Source organism: Bombina bombina, chromosome 10 (assembly GCF_027579735.1).
Source record: "Bombina bombina isolate aBomBom1 chromosome 10, aBomBom1.pri, whole genome shotgun sequence".
NCBI classification, from domain to species: domain Eukaryota; kingdom Metazoa; phylum Chordata; class Amphibia; order Anura; family Bombinatoridae; genus Bombina; species Bombina bombina.
The window spans coordinates 58,803,369-58,823,682 of NC_069508.1; the positions used below are offsets into that span (position 1 = coordinate 58,803,369).

Genomic DNA, 20,314 nt, shown 5'->3' on the forward strand with positions numbered 1-20,314 from the left:
CTTCTGCCTTCTTAAAGGGACATTCCAGTCAAAATTGGAATTCACGTAGATGCAATATATACTGTACATGTATTAGCAAAAATACTTCTAATAAAAGCTTTAGCTGTTTCAAAAGTTTAAGTATGCACCAGCATTTAAAATACGGCAATTGCTTAGAGAGCCTAAGGTGGTTGTATCATTCGCTAATGACTCCATTTGTTCATTGCTGATATGATGCAAGCCCCACTGACGCTGTAAGCAGCTGCAGTATTTAAAATGCTGGTGCAATGAGAATAGACCGCTATGCTTCACATGCACAAGGAGAGAAAAATGTGAACACTAAAACAGTGGTAACTTTTTTTCAGAAGCATTTTTGCCAATAAATGTTTGTTTATTGCGAATATGTTTCCATTCAAAGATGTAATTCATCTATGTGCATTTAAATTTTGACCGGAATGTCGCTTTAATGTTATATTCATTTTTTTATTTAACAACAAATTTTTCTTTTTATAGCCAGTTATGGTTAATGGTCATTATTGTCAAGGTGATCAGGGTAACTGAGCAGTTGGAATATGTAGTAATGACATACCAGGGTGTGCTTGGAGTTACTGAGAAATGAACTTTGAACTGTATGCGTCACTTCACTTCAGTTGGCCAAAGGTAGCGCGGTGTAAAGTATGTGAAAGAACTGTGACTATACACATCCGGATTTAGGCAAAATGACTGTCACTTCCGGTCTTTACTGATGTAAACGTTATGAAATACCTGTTGATATTTTGAGCCTTATGCTGAAACTGTTAAAGGTTTATGAAACTCAAAAAAATTATTTTGTGACTCAGACAGAGCAAACCATTGTAATTTTCTACCAGTCCTAAAGCCCATGTACATGGCCATTTTTTGGAGTACAGCGGTCCTCGCTCTCGCTCTCGCTCTCTCTCGCTCTCTCGCGCTCTCTCTTTTGCGCTCTCTCTCTCTCTCTTTTGCGCTCTCTCTTTTGCGTGCTCTCTTTTGCGCGCTCTCTCTCTCTCTCTCTCTTGCACTCTCTCTCTCTTGCACTCTCTCTCTCTTGCACTCTCTCTCTCTTGCACTCTCTCTCTCTTGCACTCTCTCTCTCTTGCACTCTCTCTCTCTTGCACTCTCTCTCTCTTGCACTCTCTCTCTCTCTCGCTCTCTCTCTCTTGCACTCTCTCTCTGTCTCTTTTGCTCTCTCTCTCTGTCTCTTTTGCTCTCTCTCTCTGTCTCTTTTGCTCTCTCTCTCTCCCTCTCTCTCTCTCTCTTTTTTTTTTTTTTTTTTAAAAACAATTTTTATTGAGGTTATGCGGATTATACAATATAAATGAGACAGCATAAAATACAAATAACAGGAATACAGTAACGCATGCAGGTGGCATTTTACCAAGGTAAAGCAGCACAGTGGTTTTTTATGAGCCAGTATTTGAAACCTCTTCTTTTTTTTTTTTTTAATATTATTTTTATGATTTGATTCTTCTTTGACTTATAAGGTCACTTTTGGACCTATGGAGACTAATGAAATCTATAAGGAGGAAATTAGCTTCTGGGATGGCCACTTTTGGACCTGAGTGTTGAAAGGTGGGGGAAAGGGAGATCAGCAGGCAAGAGCTGCTCTGTAAGAAGGTAGGAGGGGGGGAATTGGGCCTTAATACAGTACTCAATATTAGAGGCAGGATGGAGTAATTTCAAACAAGGATCTATAACAAAGGGCAAATATACACTAATAGCCATACCTAAGTATATAGATATTAAGCAAGCTTGAGAGGGAATCAATGGGGTGGGGAGGCGAGTGAATTAGTATATCTCTAACAGTGAAGGTATCTTTCTTTGAGGTAGTGCTTGATGCAGAAAGTGACAGTTATAAGGGCTCACAAGGAAAAGAACATCATAGCGTATTGTAATAAACCGGTATCTTGCACCTCTAGTTTTATAGATTCTTATATGCACAGTTCAAGGAACTTAACTATTTATAGAACAAGTGGGTGATTCTAAAGGCCTGGCGAGTTTGATAAGGAGCGAAGTATGTTGGAATACTAAAGTCTAAGGGAACATGTTGTCTGAGTTGATATGGAGGAACTTGAAAGCAGGGGATCTTTTAATGGGGGTGGGGGGCACGGAAATCTACATGGCGCGAGGACTATTAGGAGCTGCTACTGAAAACTACATCAGGATAGTGTGAAACTCATTCAGGGCATACTAGAACCCATATTGGGCCAAGTTAGTTCTTAATTAGGTGCTAAAATCAGGAGGTTATGAGGAAGTACATGAATCTAAAAATAATAGGGGCTTCAGAATGGAACATAATCACAGCTACCCATAAGGTGTAGCATTGTGTGAGACAAATGTCCAGTTTACAGGACACTACATTCAGATTAAGTGCAGACCTATAACATAACTAATAGGAACCATAAGAGACATAGGAGAACTAAGGTGCATATGGCGTAACATAGTACGAGGGGCACTTGTCTCAAGCAAATCCAAATTCTTAGGGTGAATGTGTGGGATACCTGAACTAATAGAGTGAGCCATGGGACACCATCCTATATCCACTTCTGTAAAATTTAGGGAACAGGTAGTAGGGAAAGCTAAAAGTGATTCCAAAGATAATTTCTAATGATGTATCAAAAAAAGGGATAAGAGTGTGTAAGGATGTATACAATCTGTCCATAGGTGCCATCTGATGATAACTTTGTGTGCAAGATAACCAACTAGTTCTACACATAATCTCTGCTAAAATTTTTCCCTCACAAGATCACAATTAAATAGATACATATTCATGTTAGGAGGTAATCTACCAGTCCACCGCACAGCAAAACATGTCAAAAACTCCAGCCAGCAAACAAATAACATATAGTAGTGTGAAAACAGATGCAAATATTAGCATTCAGAAATTAACCCTTAATTTTGTGCTTAAGATGCATAACAAAGACTTTTCTAAGTCTAACCCACACCAGAGCGACTCAGGTCTGAACCTCTGTGATACAGGACCCAGTCTTTGTCGATTCTTGTGACAAGGACAAATAAAGATACCCGGGAGAGCTCTGTCTTGATCTGATCTAGTAAGACTAACATTAAAGTCTCTTTCCTCCCATTTGATGACTCTGGGGCAGCGTGATGTTGAAGGAGCCCCGGGTGACCCGAGCAGGAGCCGGCCGCATCCCCCGACCAGGACATCGGAGATGAGAAGGGGGTTATCATTTCCCAAATTGGTGATGAAGTAGAGATGGGTAGTTTAGGGTAAGTCAAACACGCCATGTCTGGGAGCAAAATGGCGCTCAAAGTCCCGGGTTTCTGTGAGGCTATATCGGTGCAGTGCAAGTGAACTGCAATAGCTGCCTCTGAACTGCGTACATAGAGTCCTGCTGTGGAGCCGTCCGGAGTCTGTATAAACTCTTCTGGTCGACCGGATAAGATCTGGTTATCAAGTAGGTGATGTGCAGCTGGGATAGGAGCGACATACTTGGCTTGTGGTAGTCGGGCGCCATCTTTTATACGGGCCTCCATAATGCAAGCTGTGAGTCAGGCAGACCCGATGTCCATCCTCCGACCCAAATCAAGGAGCAAAGCTTCTATGGTGAATCGTAAATCCTCCATCCTGCGAGGCAGTATTTAGGTAGGCCCATTGTACCTGGAAAACCGGGGGGGGGGGTTAGATGATTATAGGCCGTCTCCTTACCTAATTCGGCATGGGAAGTAGAAGTCCAAGATGTGTAATCTTTTTAAAAGTAGATTCCTCAGGTTAAGAGAATTATTAAGGTACACACTCGGATTGCCAAACGTGGAGCTTAAGCAGGCTGCAGGAGATAATGCAGGATCAAGTGCGGAGAATGGCCAAAAAGTTGTTACTGGCTAGTTCAGGTCCTGGGTAATAGTATAAGTCCATCTGAGTTCAGCTCAGGATCACAAGATAAGGAATAGTAAATTGCTGTAGTTGAAGGATGAGATAAGATCCGTATAGCTTGTAAAACCTGTAAATTAGTTATATAGCCCCAGGAGCTTCATAAAAAGCGACCGATCATGGCCTCTTCCTAGCCATGCCCCCTCTCTCCCTCTCTTTTGCTCTCTCTCCCCCTCTCTTTTGCTCTCTCTCTCCCCCTCTCTTTGCTCTCTCTCCCCCCCCCTCTCTTTTGCTCTCTCTCTCCCCCTCTCTTTTGCTCTCTCTCTCCCCCTCTCTTTTGCTCTCTCTCTCCCCCTCTCTTTTGCTCTCTCTCTCCCCCTCTCTTTTGCTCTCTCTCTCTCCCCCTCTCTTTTGCTCTCTCTCTCCCCCTCTCTTTTGCTCTCTCTCTCCCCCTCTCTTTTGCTCTCTCTCTCCCCCTCTCTTTTGCGCTCTCTTCCCCCCTCTCTTTTGCGCTCTCTTCCCCCCCCCTCTCTTTTGCTCTCTCTTCCCCCCCCCCTCTCTTTTGCTCTCTCTTCCCCCCCCCCTCTCTTTTGCTCTCTCTCCCCCCCCCCTCTCTTTTGCTCTCTCTTCCCCCCTCTCTCTTTTGCTCTCTCTTCCCCCCCTCTCTTTTGCTCTCTCTTCCCCCCCTCTCTTTTGCTCTCTCTTCTCCCCCCCTCTCTTTTTGCTCTCCCACCTCTCTTTATCCCCCTCTCTTTATCCCCCCTCTTCTGCTCTTTCTATACCCCCTCTTTAGAACTCTCTGTCTGCCATGCCCCGTCCACTCCACGCCAGATGCCAGGTGAGGTCAGTTGGATTAAGTCCAGGTGTTCTCTCTCTCCCCCTCTCTTTTGCTCTCTCTCTCCCCCTCTCTTTTGCTCTCTCTCTCCCCCTCTCTTTTGCTCTCTCTCTCCCCCTCTCTTTTGCTCTCTCTCTCCCCCTCTCTTTTGCTCTCTCTCTCCCCCTCTCTTTTGCTCTCTCTCTCTCTCTCTCCCCCTCTCTTTTCCTCTCTCTCTCTCTCTCTCTCTCTCTCTCTCTCTCTCTCTCTCTCTCTCTCTCTCTCTCTCTCTCTCTCTCTCCCCCTCTCTTTTGCTCTCTCTCTCTCTCCCCCTCTCTTTTGCTCTCTCTCTCCCCCTCTCTTTTGCTCTCTCTCTCCCCCCTCTCTTTTGCTCTCTCTTCTCCCCCTCTTTTGCTCTCTCTTCCCCCTCTCTTTTGCTCTCTCTTCCCCCCTCTCTTTTGCTCTCTTTCCCCCCCCTCTCTTTTGCTCTCTCTCCCCCCCCCCTCTCTTTTGCTCTCTCTTCCCCCCCTCTCTTTTGCTCTCTCTTCCCCCCCTCTCTTTTGCTCTCTCTTCCCCCCCTCTCTTTTGCTCTCTCTTCCCCCCCTCTCTTTTGCTCTCTCTTCCCCCCTCTCTTTTGCTCTCTCTTCCCCCCCTCTCTTTTGCGCTCTCTTCCCCCCCTCTCTTTTGCGCTCTCTTCCCCCCCTCTCTTTTGCTCTCCCCCCCCCTCTCTTTTGCGCTCTCTTCCCCCCCTCTCTTTTGCTCTCTCTTCCCCCCCCTCTCTTTTGCTCTCTCTCCCCCCCCCTCTCTTTTGCTCTCTCTTCCCCCCCTCTCTTTTGCTCTCTCCCCCCCCCCCCCTCTCTTTTGCTCTCTCTTCCCCCCTCTCTTTTGCTCTCTCTTCCCCCCCCTCTCTTTTGCTCTCTCTCCCCCCCCCCTCTCTTTTGCTCTCTCTTCCCCCCCCTCTCTTTTGCTCTCTCTTCCCCCCCCCCTCTCTTTTGCTCTCTCTTCCCCCCCCTCTCTTTTGCTCTCTCTTCCCCCCCTCTCTTTTGCTCTCTCTTCCCCCCCCTCTCTTTTGCTCTCTCTTCCCCCCCCTCTCTTTTGCTCTCTCTTCCCCCCCTCTCTTTTGCTCTCTCTTCCCCCCCTCTCTTTTGCTCTCTCTCCCCCTCTCTTTTGCTCTCTCTCCCCCCCTCTTTTGCTTTCTCTTCCCCCCTCTCTTTTGCTCTCTCTTCTCCCCCCCCTCTCTTTTTGCTCTCCCACCTCTCTTTATCCCCCTCTCTTTATCCCCCCTCTTCTGCTCTTTCTATACCCCCTCTTTAGAACTCTCTGTCTGCCATGCCCCGTCCACTCCACGCCAGATGCCAGGTGAGGTCAGTTGGATTAAGGCCAGGTGTATTTGTCCTTGCGTGCAGTCTCTACTGCGCACGACAGCTTCGGACAAACACACTTGACCTTTTTATTATATAGGATTTACTTCTATTATCAAATTTGCTTTGTTCCCATGATATTCTGTTTTGAAGAGATACCTAGGTAGCACCTGGAGCACTACATGGCAGGAAATAGTGCTGCCATCTAGTGTTCTTGTGTTCTTGCAGATGGATAACATTCTTGCAAAACTACTGCCAGATAGTGCTCCAGAAATTGGCCGTCTCCTAAGCTTACATCCCTGCTTTTCAATTAAAGATACCAAGCGAACAAAGTAAAATGTATATTAGAAGTAAATTTGAAAATTGTTTAAAATTGCATGCAATATCTGAATCAAGAAAAATTTTGGTTTTCTTGTCCCTTTAAATAGACCTACTAGTGCATTTAATATACTATTTTATTACTGCACTACTGCTTTCCTGTACCTTGGGGTTTAACCCTCACGGCTGGTAAATCAATTGGCAGAGGCATATGCACATAGCCATCAATCAACACTGTGCTCAGCATAGGAGCAGCTGCACAATAAGGCTAATGATCAGATTTTAAAGGGACATCAATCCTAACATTTTTCTTTTATGATTGAGATAGATCATGCAGTTTTAAACAACTTTCGAGTTTGATTTCTATTTTGTTTCCTTGATATCCTTTTTTTGAAAAGCATAACTTGGTTAAAGGGACACTGTACCCACATTTTTTCTTTTGTGATTCAGATAGAGCATGCAATTTTAAGCAACTTTCTAATTTACTCCTATTATCAATTTTTCTTCATTATCCTGGTATGTTTATTTGAAAAGCAATAATGTAAGTTTAGATGCCGGCCCATTTTTGGTGAACAACCTGTGTTGTCCTTGCTGATTGGACAGCACCAATAAACCAGTGCTGTCCATGGTTCTGAAACCAAACATTTGCTGGCTCCTTAGCTTAGATGCCTTCTTGTTCAAATAAAGATAGCAAGAGAAAGAAGAATAATTGATAATAGAAGTAAATTAGAGCATGCACTTTTAAGCAACTTTCTATCTGAATCATGAAAGAAAAAATTTGGGTTCAGTGTCCCTTTAAGATCAGTCGCAGCAATATACTACTGGAAGCAAGTTGCTTATTAGTGTCTAAACATATGTCTTTTGTCATTGACTCAAACAATCTACTCAGCTACCTCCCAGCTAGATAGATAATCAAAGGAAATATGAAAGTTGTTTAAAATTGCATGCTTTATCTGAATCATGAAAGAAAAATGTGGGTTTTGTGTCCTTTAAACATGTTTTAACTCTTTTTTACTTTGAAAAAAATGCATTAAATTAATTCTTAAAGGGACAGTAAAGGTTCAGAATAATGTTATATAATTCTGCACACAGTGCAATGCCCCCCCCACCCTAACGCAACCAATTGCGTGAGAGTAGGGCTTATCAATCTGAAATCACCCTGGTCGAATGAATCTGGGGTGATTTTTATCCGCCGATACCAGTTTGGCAGATAGAGTTTATGAAGCAGTGGTTTAAACTGCTGCTTCATAAATATCAGTGGCAGGTTCAAATCGGCGAGCCTGCAACCGATAGGGGCATTTGCCTCGTCCTAAATCTTGCCCATACTATTAACATGTTGCGACTGTGGAGCGTTAGTTTTTATATAACAGCCTAATATTCACTTATCCCCATAAGCAATTTTCCTCCTTTATGCTACTTATCTTTCCATCAGGTCACCAAATTTAATGTCTACTCTTAGGGCTGAGTGAGCAGATTCACACTCTGTCGCAGCTTTAGGAAGCTCCAGCAGTCTTGGTTGTCAAGTGACAGCTGAGAGCTTCTCTGCCTGAGCTGGAGGCATCTGTCTTCATACGGTAACTGAGCACGGTCTGTCAAATTTATCTTACTTCTATATGCTTAGAGTATGGAAATAAAGAGAAAAAAAGACCTGGAACAAATGTATAACGTGAAACGCGTGTAGAACATGAAACAGAGGAGGGACAATACATAGTGTGGGGGAATATTAGTAACATTGTTGCAGTATTTAGCATTATACATGGTCAAAAATTTTACTTTTGTGCTTGAGATAATATGAAATTTTAAACAACTTTCCAATTTACTTCCATTATATAATATACTTTGTTCTTTCTGTATCCTTTGGTGAAAAGCATACCTAGGGAGGCTCAGGAACAGCAATGCATTGCTGGGAGCTAACCGCTGATTGGTGGCTACATAAATATGCCTTGTGTCATTGGCTCACCAAATGTGTTCAGCTTACTCCAGGTAGTGCATTGCTTCTTCTTCAGCAAAGGATATTAAAAGAATAAAACAAATGTGATAATAGAAGTACATAGGAAAGCTGTATGAAATTGTATGCTCTATCTAAAGCATGAAAGAATAAAGTTGAGTTTCATGTCCCTTTAATTTTCAGCCCAAAACATTTTATTTTCTTGATTGATTCATTATTTTTTTTTTTTAGCATAGCCCTTTAAAAAGAAAGTTTTTAGTGAAAACAAGTTATGAAATATTGAGATAAATATATTGTACTTAGAAATATTTTAATGTTTGTCTCATTGTATTGCATTCATAGAATCTATGCAGTCACTTATATTTAAAGGGATATAAAATGCAGTTTTTTTTTCTTTCATGATTCAGATAGAGCAGAAATTTTAAGCAACTTTCTAATTTACTCCTATTTATCAATTTTCTTCATAAATGGAAAGAGTCCACAGTTGCATTTATTACTTTTGGGAATTCAGAACCTGGCCACCAGGAGGAGGGAAAGACACCCCAGCTAAAGGCTTAAATACTCCTCCCACTTCCCTCATCCCTCAGTCATTCTTTGCCTTTTGTCCCAGGAGGTTGGCAGAGAAGTGTCAGAAGTTTTGAATTAGTCTCTTATGGAGGGTAGTATCTTTCGGCATGGGACTGAGTCCGGAGATGCAGGGCGAGTCTTTCTGCGAAATCATCCCGACTCATTTTAACAGCTCCACAAGCAATCGGCGTTGACGAGTTTTGCTGCTTGCTTCTCTTAAGTCCATGGCAGAGGCGATGCTACTATCTGTCACACTTGAAGGGCCGTGTTCCTGTTCCACGGCGTAGATTCCGGTAAGATCACTTTATTTTACTTTCTTCATGAAATGTACTGTATTACAGATGTTTTCTCAAGGGGCTATCACCTAGCGGGACTAACTTATATCTAAGGTCCTCAGTGAGGCTCCTTTTGTATCTTGGAATCAAGGGTTAATATCTCCTGAGGGGGGTTGTTGAACAGGGGGGGGGTTTATAATCATGTTTGTTGTATGATTCAACTTGCTTATGTGTAGTGCATTCTGGCTCATGGCTTGGGGAACATAATGGCTTTGGAAAGTGATGCGGCCTTACGGTCGGGTGCACTTTTTTGGACTATACGGTTCTGGTGACCGGGCGTGGTCATGTTTTTGGCCTCCACTTCTGCATTCCTGACCGTGTGGCGATGGAGAAATTCTGGTCTGCTGGTGTCTGGTTCATAGGAGGTGGTGAGTGCCCCAGCCACTGTAGGTGTCGGGTGCTGTTTAGATTTTTTTGGTCCAATCTTCTGTATCAATATCCTAGTTATGGAGGAGTCTGATATTGTGGAGACGGACGTCTCTGTTTCAGTTTATACTCCTTGCGCAGAATGCATATTGCCCCGGATGATACATGCCTATCAGTTATGTCCTGGATGCCTTATTAGAGTGCTCAATTCCTCGGGGAATCAAGGGGCCTCTGAGCCATCCGTCTCTGGGGCTTCTGTCCTCCGAGTGGCGAGTTCCCTTCCACTATCGCTTACTACACATGCAGGTAACTCAGAATTTGCTTATCCTTTTTTGAAAGGTGGCTTGTTCCCGCCAGGGGTTTCGGCACAATATCGCATGCCCATAATTTTGGAGCTGGCGCATCTGCAACTTCCAGAAGTTGGTTTAAGATATTGTTCGTGTTCCGTTATCCAGGGCTCTTCAGGCCATGGGATGGCCTTTTTAGCTCTCTGGGGAACGACTGTCCCTGAGGCTTCAGGGGGTCAACCTTCGGGGCCGGAGTTGTCTTTTGCTCCGGCGGGGGTATGCTGTGCTTTTCTGTATAGACTGGCGCGCCTTTGTGTTTTATTGAGGCAAGCTTTGGCGTTGTCGGAAGATCCCATCCTTGATGGATCTAAGAATTTTCAGTCTGTTTCTTCGAATAACTTACAGAATTAGACATAAGGGGATGAAGTAATCGTCTTATAGTCTTGTTTATTGATTATTCCTTTCCAGTTCTGAGCTTGGAAGAACAGGGTCCCTGATGGGCCGGTCCTGCGGGTGCGCCTGTTCTTCTTAGGCGATAACCTGCAAATTGCCTTATCTTTTATTTTTATCCGGTGAGGATTGTTTTTATTTGGTTTAAAGCTCATGTTGGTTTTCTATTTCCTTTGGGAATTTTATCTGTAATTGATACTCACGATTGTTTGATCGCACTGTTGCTTCTAAGGAAGTTTGTTTTGGACGTGTTTTAGTCCTTTATTTGTCTGCTGTTTATTTCTCCCTCTCTAGGGGAGATTCTATGCGGCCTTTGACAGTGACCCTTAGATTCAGGCTGGTCCTGATTGGGTTCAGATCCTTCTGTCTTGAGGCCTAATCCGACATGTGGCGCCTGTTTGGCTTGGCTGGTCAGGTTAGGGCGCAGAGTACTTCACTTTATTAATTGTGTTATTTCTTGTTTTTCGTTAACAAGTTTTAGCTCTGCATTCTGCGAGGACCTGAGGGTCCGTGAGGCATGGGGGATTGGGTCAGTCCTCATTAGCCTTTTCATGTTGGTCGACTGGGACTAGGAATTCTACTGCAACACATTCATTGGATTCCGTTTTTCTGTTGGGTCTTGGAGTGTCTCTTTCCCCGCGTGGGTTGGAGGTTGGGAAGACTTCGGGCCTCTTTGCTGCTGGTTTCTGGCGGTCTTGCCTTTAGGGGCTCTTTGGATTGTCCCTTTTGGTCTTGTTCCTTTGAGGTTCTCTTCCTTCGGGTCGAGACTTCTGGAATGTCTGGTTCTACTTGATGGTTTTTGCCATCTAATTAGGAAGTGAAGGCTGTGTGGCTTTTTCCTATTTCCGGGGGTTAGTCGTCTCCATATCAGGAATGATAGGCAGTGATGTCTCCTACTCCAAGCTTCGCTTAGGTTTTTTTTTGTTACCAGAGTTTGGGATGCTCTGCATTATTCTTCCTTGGGTGTGATCCTCTGGTTATGTATCTTGAGAGGACTATGGAGACTAGCTTTTGTTCTACCCTCTACCTTCGGGTGACTTTGTCCTTGGTTTTTACCTGGCCTTGGACTTCTTGTGTGTTGTCCTTGGCGCCCTTGGGTTCTAGAGTATTTGCGCGACTCTGTCATGCCCTAGCTTATTTTTGGAGAGTGGACTCCTGCTATGGGTGTCTATTACCTTGGGCGGGGAATTACGAGTGAGTCTTGTTCCCGTTCTCCGGTTTAGTCCGGTTGTCTTCCTCTGTGAGGTCTGATCCGTCAGACGAGGTATCTTGTGTTCTCTGGGGTGTTGTTTGTTTCCAAACGATTCTGAGGCCCGGGCCCATGGTTCTTGTCTTGAATCCTTATGGATGTCTGGAGACTTATGATCCTGCGGACTGGTTTGGGGCGACCCAGGTTTCCCGGGAACACAGGCTTTGGCCTAATGGCTAGCTTGTTGAAACTGCTAGCAGCTGAGCTAGGATTTGCGTTCACCTTTGGGTGCTGGTATGTTCCTTAGGGCCTGTTTTGTCCTTGGAAGGTGTCCCGCAGTGGTTTAGTTGTAAACTTTGCAGGGCCGGTAGGCTGATAGTTGAGAATCAATTCTAGCTATGGCTTCATGTTCTTCACAGTGCATGTCCTTCACTTTGTGGGGTTCTGTGACACAATAGTTTGCACATGGACTTTTACAAAGTGTGTTTGGATTTTTATCTCTACTCTCCCCTTTGAGGGAGTAGTTATCTTCCTTAAGACGTTGGGTTTTCCTCTCTAGGGAGTTTCGTTGTCCTGCCCTGTGTGCAGGAGGTGGGAACAGGGGCTAAGGGATAGCGGTCTGCTGTTCTGGGGCTTGTCCTTTTTCAACTTTGGAAGTTGAAGTCTCCCTGTCGGGACCGTTATAAGGAGTTGTGCCAGGGCTTCTCAGGGAGCTACTGCACTTTTCTCTGTTTAGGTCCTAGGGGGTTCTCATTGGGAGTACCTATTTTGGAAGAGTGGATTGGGTTGGCACCCGAGCTCTGTTGGGTGGGTGAGTTCCTCCCATTCTTCAATTTCCTGGAGGCTTGTGGTTGGGGTTCTTTCTGTTCCCCTGTCTTTCAGACGTGCCTGTCGCTTGGGCTGGTCTGGTGTTTGGAGCAGGATCGGTGATGTGTTGCTATGCTGTTTCGTCCTCGGGTCGTCAAGGTAAAATGAGCCTCCTTGAGGGCTCTGTGTCTTCTCCACATTCAGGTTATGTGGGAAGGACTGGTGACTTTGGATAGCCCGTGTAGTGCCCACTGTGTAGTGGATGATTAGCAGCCTGATGGTTCGTAACCTATCTTCAGCTGCTCCTTACTTGCCCTGCAGGTTTTCAAATTCAAAGTCCTCTTTGTATGACTGTAGCGTGAAGTGTTTTGACTCAGGTGTTTACCTAATGTTTACCTAATGTGCTGCACATGGTTGCAGTTTCTGAAGATTTAGATATCTGAGCGACCTTTGTGACTCTGGGGACTTTCGCCTTAGGTTGTCTTCTAGAGTGCGGTTGCACTGTGTTTGGGAGAAGATCGCTTCTCTGTTTCAGATTCCCTTTCCTACCTCATGGCTTCTGTATAATTTGGGGGTCTGGGCGTTGCCTTCCCTTGTTTTTTCGAGACTGATTGGGTCTCTGTGAGCTTGGCCCGGTTTCTCGGGGGTTGCCTTGTATTTTTATTTGGGACTTGTTGTACCCTATTCGGGTTTTTCTGGAGGCCTTGATGGATGTTCATCCGTGTATTTTCACTTTGTGGGAGAATACGGTAGTCTGATCCCTTTCTCTAGTAAGGGGTGTGTTGTTTGGGACCGACCGCCGGGCGAAAGTATCTCCTGGAGGCTTGTTGGCTCAGTCGTGTCTAGTTCCTGCGGTCTCTAGCAAGGCTTGTGGACTATCTTTGGGTCTGTGTCATAGGGGCCTTTCCTTTTTAAGGTTTCTCGGCTTCGGACGAAGCGGGTTTTGTCGGGTAGGGGTTTTCAGGCCTGGTGCCCTCAGAATGGGCCGTTTCTTGTACCCCCCCCCTGTTATAGCATTCAGTGTCCTCTATAGCTTGGGTATTGTTTTCCCAAAAGTAATGAATGCAGCTGTGGACTCATTTATGAAGAAAAACTTAAATTATGCTTACCTGATAATTTTCTTTTCTTCAGATGGAAAGAGTCCACATCTCCCCGCCCGTATTTTTTCTGTTGGGCGGTTGTAATTTTTGTTCTTCTGGCACCTTTTCACCCTGATATTTCTTCTACTGTTCCTTGTTCCTCGGCAGAATGACTGGGGGATGATGGAAGTGGGAGGAGTATTTAAGCCTTTGGCTGGGGTGTCTTTGCCTCCTCCTGGTGCCAGGTTCTGAATTCCCACAAGTAATGCATGCAGCTGTGGACTCTTTCCATCTGAAGAAAAGAAAATTATCAGGTAAGCATAATTTAAGTTTTTTTTGTCTGTTCTCTTGGTATTGAAAAAGCAGGAAGGTAAGCTTAGGAGCCAGGCCAATTTTTGGTTCTGAACCATGGGTGGTGCTTGCTGATTTTTGGCTATTGGTTAGCCACCTATCAGCAAGCACTAACCAGGTGCTGAACAAAAAAATTGGTCTGGCTCCTAAGTTTATATTCTTGCTTTTCAAGTAAAGAAAAAATGATAATAGGTGTAAATTAGAAAGTTGCTTAAAATTGCATGCTCTATCTTAATCATGAAAGAAAACATTGTTTCCTATCCCTTTTAAACATGTAATTTGGGCATCACATGAATTGGTAACGGTCAGCTATATGGACAAAAAATGAATTTACTCCATAATAATTTATTGCATAAAGACAATAAAAAATATTTTTATAATTATTGTAGCCTATTTGTTCAAGTTGCTGTATTATTTAAAGTAATCTTATAAAACTACCATTTGATCTTTATATTCATATTTTTCAACGTTTTTACATGTTTGTAACTTTCTTTTTCCTTTTAGGAAGAAAAGCCACAAGACACCACAGAATAATGAGGTGATAGGATTTTAGGTTTTCTTTGGTACATGCAGCTATGATGAGTTTGGGGGGGCGTCTATAGTCTCACATCCCTCCATGATTAAGCAATTCAGCTCTCTTAACAATAAAGCTACTGTACTCTGTGTTAAGCTACAACCACTGGTCTCTCATTCTGTTTTAAATACCAGAGGTTCAGCCTTTTTTTTTTTCTAAATTCATTCCTTTAAAATTGCAGAAACATTGTGACTTCAGTGCTGTCAAATCTTAGCGTTTTTAGGATTTTAAATATCTTGAATTTGTTGCAAACTATTTGTGTTTAATAAACAGCAAGTTGTAAATAATTATTTATTTTTAGGTAAAATATATTTTATATTTTTGTGACGCATGAGTTGAAATTTTGTCTTTTTTTTTTTTTTTTTTTTCCCTCTCTCCCCAGCAAATTAAACTTCATGTTTTTAAAACATTTTCTCTTTTATTTATGTTCTTAGAATAAAGACACTGATTTTATGTAGAGTTCAAAATGTACTTTTATAATAAATATTTGAGTTACACGTGTTAATAAGTTGCCATTTATTTTGCCCCAATATTTAAAATTTCTAAAGACCTATAGATTTTTTTTTTTTAAATATTAGATTTCTATTAAATAAGTCTGTCTTCAGAACGAAATGTAGAGGTCCAGTTCACGTATTCTAAAGTTAGGGTTAACCAGAAACCATAAATCAGTTGGTTAGATTTATACATTTATTTATTTTTTATTAATTGAATCACACACATTTTCCTGGTAATAGACATCTTTTAAGGCTCATTTCACAATATCAAAATTGAGCCTTTTGGTACAATTATAACTTTTTTCAAGTTAAAGGACCACGAAACACAGTATAATTGCATAATCAATAAATGCATAATAAAAAGACAATGCAAAAGCACTTCCTTTGAATTTCAGTTGAGTAGTAGATTTTTTTTCTAACAAATGTCAGTTACATTTTCCTTCCTAATGCATCATGTGACAGCCAATCACAAAATGCATGTAGATATATCCTGTGAATCTTGCACATGCTCAGTAGGAGCTGCTACCTCAGAAAGTGTGCATATAAAAAAATTGTGCATATTTAAATAATTAAAGTAAATTGGAAAGTTGTTCAAAATTGTTTGCTCTGTCTGAATCATGAAAGTTTAATTTGTACTTGACTGTCCTTTTAAATTTACATTGCCCTTTTAAACACAATTTGTTATGTGTACATTAAGTCTATTTTTCCCCGTGTATAAATAATTTTATTATGGAAGTTCATATTGTCTGTATACTTTTAATATTTTAATACAATTATGATTTTAATGAATACTTTCAATACACCTTTAAACCTCTGTTATTGTAATGTATGTATCTTTTTATACAGAAGTGCACGTTTTACCCCATAGCGAAATACACAGCTATCTAGGTAGCGTTTGCCCTTAGAGAATCCTGTCACCAGTTTCCACCTGGGTTAAGAGCTTTAGGGAATCAGACCCTCAGTCATAAGGGTTAAATATAATATATTTTACTATTACATTAGTTGCTAAATGTTTTCTAATTACCTTTTTTATAGTAACAAAATAGTATAGTCAAAACACCTATAGATACTTCATGCTGAATATCTTTGACCGTTAAGAATTTCCAAGCGTCTAAAGCTTGAATTCTGAATTTCTGTTTAATTTGCAGAAAGATGGAAAAAAGGAAAAAGCCGTGGTGGACAAAGTTTTCTTTGGAAGGATTGGAAGCATCCTAAGAATATTAGTTCCCAAAACCATCAGTAAAGAGGTACGGATTTTTTGCGTTGCTAATGTTCTGAGCCGACTGTATTTCTCTTAAGTGGCTCTTAACCTGGGGAATATTGTTTTACAGAGCGGTTATCTTGCACTTATAGCTGTAATGTTGATTGCTCGGACGTACTGTGATGTTTGGATGATTCAGAATGGAACTTCAATTGAAAGGTATTAAATGTCTGGCTATGTGGATACAAATTTAAACTCTTTTTTTTTCCCCTTCCCTTGTGCTTCATCTTTTTTATTTTTTTTGTTTTTGTTTTTTGTTCTGCCTGGTCACACTTAGTCCAGGTTCTGTGCCCATTTGCAGAACATTTCCTCGAATAACACTTTTAGTTTATTTTTTTCATAAGGTGGTGAGATTCCACAAGCAATTACTCCTGGGATTCAACTCCTGGCCACTAGGAAGAGGCAAAGATTTCCAAAACTCAGAGTACTTAAAGTGAATGTAATTTTTTTTTTAAACTTTGATTAAAAACAGGGGCACTTTAATTCATCAAAATTTACATTTCACTCCTGTTGTGACAAAAAACTTACCTTTTAAACTTCACAGCAGCTCCAGCTTCCTCCGGTCTCACATGCCATTTCTGATGTCAGAAACGATTGATAGGTCATCCTCCAATCACAGCTTCCCCCCCGGGGGATTCAGTGTCTGATTCACTGCTGTGATTGGAGGAAGCCGGATGCCCAGGAAGAGGCTTTGAAACGGGTGGAGGAAGCTGGAGCTGCCGTGAAGATTAAAAGGTAAGTTTTTTTTTTTTCACAACAGGAGTGAAATGAAAATTTTGATAAATTAAAGTGCCCCTGTTTTTAATCGAAGTTTTAAAAACCGGGCACTTTAGCATCAAAATTTTCATTCACTTTAAATCCCTCCCACCTTTCTGGTATGCTAGTTTTAGCTTTGCCTCCCAGGGGGCAGGTGAAGCATTGAGGTGCCCCAGATTATTTGTTATTTGTGGGGGTCTTCTGACCAATTTGAGGCCCATTTTTCTCATCAGAGAGCTGCTACTGAGATGCAGAGGTGATATTGGAGTATTGGGCAGTGGCATAATCACTCCCAGTGAAGGAGTCGGTAACAAGCCTGCCACAGGTGCCGAGGGGGCTGATCCCTTAGCCTCCTCCCTGTTGGGTCGTCAATATACTCTACACTTTAATCATCTGCTATAATGTGCTCAGCACTGGATGGGCTATCTACTGAAAGCAGTCTTTTCTGCAGCTAATAAGCACAGTGGAGTGGGTGCTTCGCAGGTAAGTTTGCACACATTTACCCTCACATAGCCCACAGGCTATCAGTAGGTACATTTGTTATGTTACATCATAGTCAGGGGACATTAATGCTACATACATTACCACATATACACTAGACTTTATTATGCATTCTGTCAAGATGTCATGTATGGAGACTATTTGGAACTATAGGAACCTTTTAGTGAGACTAATTCTGTTTTTTTATTTTAGCTCACATTTTTCTGTGCACTTTTACAATTTATCACTTTGTATGCTGACAGTAAATAGATCTTCTTCTTTTTTTCCCAGTGCTATTACTGCACGCTGTCGGTTAGTGTCCTCTCTGAATATGTCAGACCACGCTCCTAGCTTTTTTGGGCAGTTGAAATTACCCTCCACGCTACCAAGCCGTGCTCACGACTTGGGAAAGCAAGTTGTTTTGATCTATACTCTGTACACCTAACAGCTTCTTGATCTGGCAGCGCGGTAGTTAACTTTTCCACTGCGCAAAACACCAGTTCCTTTGTTCTGCTCTACGTTACTCAGAGGGTTTTCTGATGCTGGTACTGTAAGAGTCCTTTTTATTTTGTTATTTGTGTATGGAGGGGGGGGGGGTACATTTTACCTTTTTCTTTTCAAAAGCTGGGCTATATATTATTCATTTTATTATACATTTATTTAGTGTGTAATCCACTAAGAGTCTTTCTATACTTCATCTAACTGTATTTGCCCTAGCTCTTGGGCTTTGTTAATAGTCCCTGCTTGCTTATTCTATCCTACAATATATGTATTACTATTTGTGTCTGTGGTGTTATGTGTCTGTAATTTATCTAGAGGCAATAATCTTGACAGACGCAGAGAGCAGGAGTTTGGTATCATTGAGGCATGGTCACCATTATATATCTTAGAACTATCTTTAGGACCTTTTAAAGAGCTGTCTTCTTTTGAAAGTAGAGACTTCTGCATTTCCAAACAGATAATATCTCAGCAGTGGCCTTTCTATCGTCAAGGGGGATGTAGTAATTTTCTAGTGATAAGAGATTTCTGTACAATTCTGCAATTCTTATTCTAGAGGTGAACAGCTGGGAATCTGATTATCTCAGTCACCAATCCCTTCATCTTGGGGAATGTTCTCATCTCCTGGAAGTTTTCAATCAGATTGTAGATCAATAGGACTATCAGAGACAGACCTGATGGCTTCTCGTTTGAACAAAAAACTTCCCAGATATTTTGCAAGATCCAGGGTTCCACAGACAGAGTTTGTAGATGCTTTAGCACCTCCTTCGTCTTTTTATCTTGCTTATCTTGCTTACATATTTTCTCCAACTACTCTGCTTCCAAAAGTAATGGTCGAATGAAGCAAAAGCTTCCGTCGGTAATTCTGATTGTGTGAACCTGGCCATGCAAATTTTGCTTAGCCGATCTGGTACAGATGTCCAGTTGTCCTTCATAGTCTCTTCCACTAAGACTCTTCCTACTGTCTTAAGGTCCCTTATTTCCCATTAAGGTCTCAAGACTCAACTTAAAGGATTGGATAGTGTACTCCTAATTTTAAGCAAAGAGGCTTTTCTTATGATGTAGTTATCACCTTATTTCATGCCCAAAAGTCTGTTACAAGAAATATCTATCATGATTTGGAAAGGTTTCTACTGCCATTCATTCTAAATTCCTAGAATTCTTAAATGTTTGCTAGAGGTTTTAGATGAAGGTTTATCTGCCAGCTCTTTATAAGATCAGATTTCTTCGTTTTTCTGTTTTATAGTACAAGAAATTTGCTAAACTTCCTCACTTCCAGAGCTTTGTTCAAGCTTTAGTTAGAAAAAGTACAAAGAAGGAGAAGTTGGTTTAAAGAAGAGGAAGAGCCTTCCTTTTGAGCGTATGCATAGTTTGGACATTCAGCTTCTGTATTGGAAGGTATTGTTTCTTTTAGCAATATTTTCTGCCAGAAGAGTATCAAAATGGTCTACTCTTGGATACGTCCTTGTCTGGTTTTGCACCTGGATAAGGCAGTTTTAAGTGCTAATTTTGACTTTCCCAAAAGTGTTTTCTTCTGATAACCTCAATCAGGAGATTATAGTTCGTTCTTCTCTTCCATGAAATTATAAAAGAAAGGCTCCTACGTATTTTAGTATTACTGAGTGCTTAAAATTTTTAGTTGCAAAGGATTTTAATCAATCCTCTATTTTGTTTAGTCTTTTCTCGGGTCCACGCAAAGACCACAAAGCCTCAGCCATTACTTTCTTGGAGGCGTTAATGTCTTTCCCAGAAAACATTCAGCCTATTCTACTAGATCAGTTTTCCTCTTCCTGGACTTTCAAAATGAGACTTCTATTGAAATTTGCAATGCAGCAAAATGGTAACCCTTGCATACCTTTTCTATTTTCTACCACTTTGATGTTTTGTTTCAGAAATATTTTTTTTTTTTTGGTAGGAAAGTCCTCTATGCAGCAGTGTCTGGAAATTAGGTGCCTGTTTTTTCAAAAACAATTATTTCTCCAACATAGGTGTGTCCGGTCCACGGCGTCAGCCTTACTTGTGGGATATTCTCCTCCCCAACAGGAAATGGCAAAGAGCCCAGCAAAGCTGGCCATATAGTCCCTCCCAGGCTCCGCCTACCCCAGTCATTCTCTTTGCCGTTGCACAGGCAACATCTCCACGGAGATGGCTAAGAGTTTTTTTGGTGTTTAAATGTAGTTTTATTCTTCAATCAAGAGTTTATTTTAAAATAGTGCTGGTATGTACTATTTACTCTGAAACAGAAAAGAGATGAAGATTTCTGTTTGTAAGAGGAAAATGATTTTAGCAACCGTTACTAAAATCGATGGCTGTTTCCACACAGGACTGTTGAGATGAATTAACTTCAGTTGGGGGAAACAGTGAGCAGACTTTTGCTGCTTGAGGTATGACACATTTCTAACAAGACTTGGTAATGCTGGAAGCTGTCATTTTCCCTATGGGAACCGGTAAGCCATTTTCTTAGTTTAGTATAAGAATAAAGGGCTTCATTAGGGCTTAAAAAACTGGTAGACATTTTTCTGGGCTAAAACGATTACTTTACTAAGCATA

General features: G+C 41.8%; 1 protein-coding gene across 1 annotated transcript in view; it reads left to right on the forward strand.

Moving 5' to 3' along the window:
* The window catches only part of ABCD3 (ATP binding cassette subfamily D member 3), a 138,780-nt gene that overhangs the window by 36,842 nt on the left and 81,624 nt on the right, over positions 1-20,314 (forward strand). Inside the window, exons 2-4 of the mRNA XM_053693133.1 lie at positions 14,206-14,239; positions 15,918-16,016; positions 16,101-16,189. Of these exons, the coding sequence (XP_053549108.1) occupies positions 14,206-14,239; positions 15,918-16,016; positions 16,101-16,189 (222 nt within the window). The remainder of the gene's footprint in view (positions 1-14,205; positions 14,240-15,917; positions 16,017-16,100; positions 16,190-20,314) is intronic.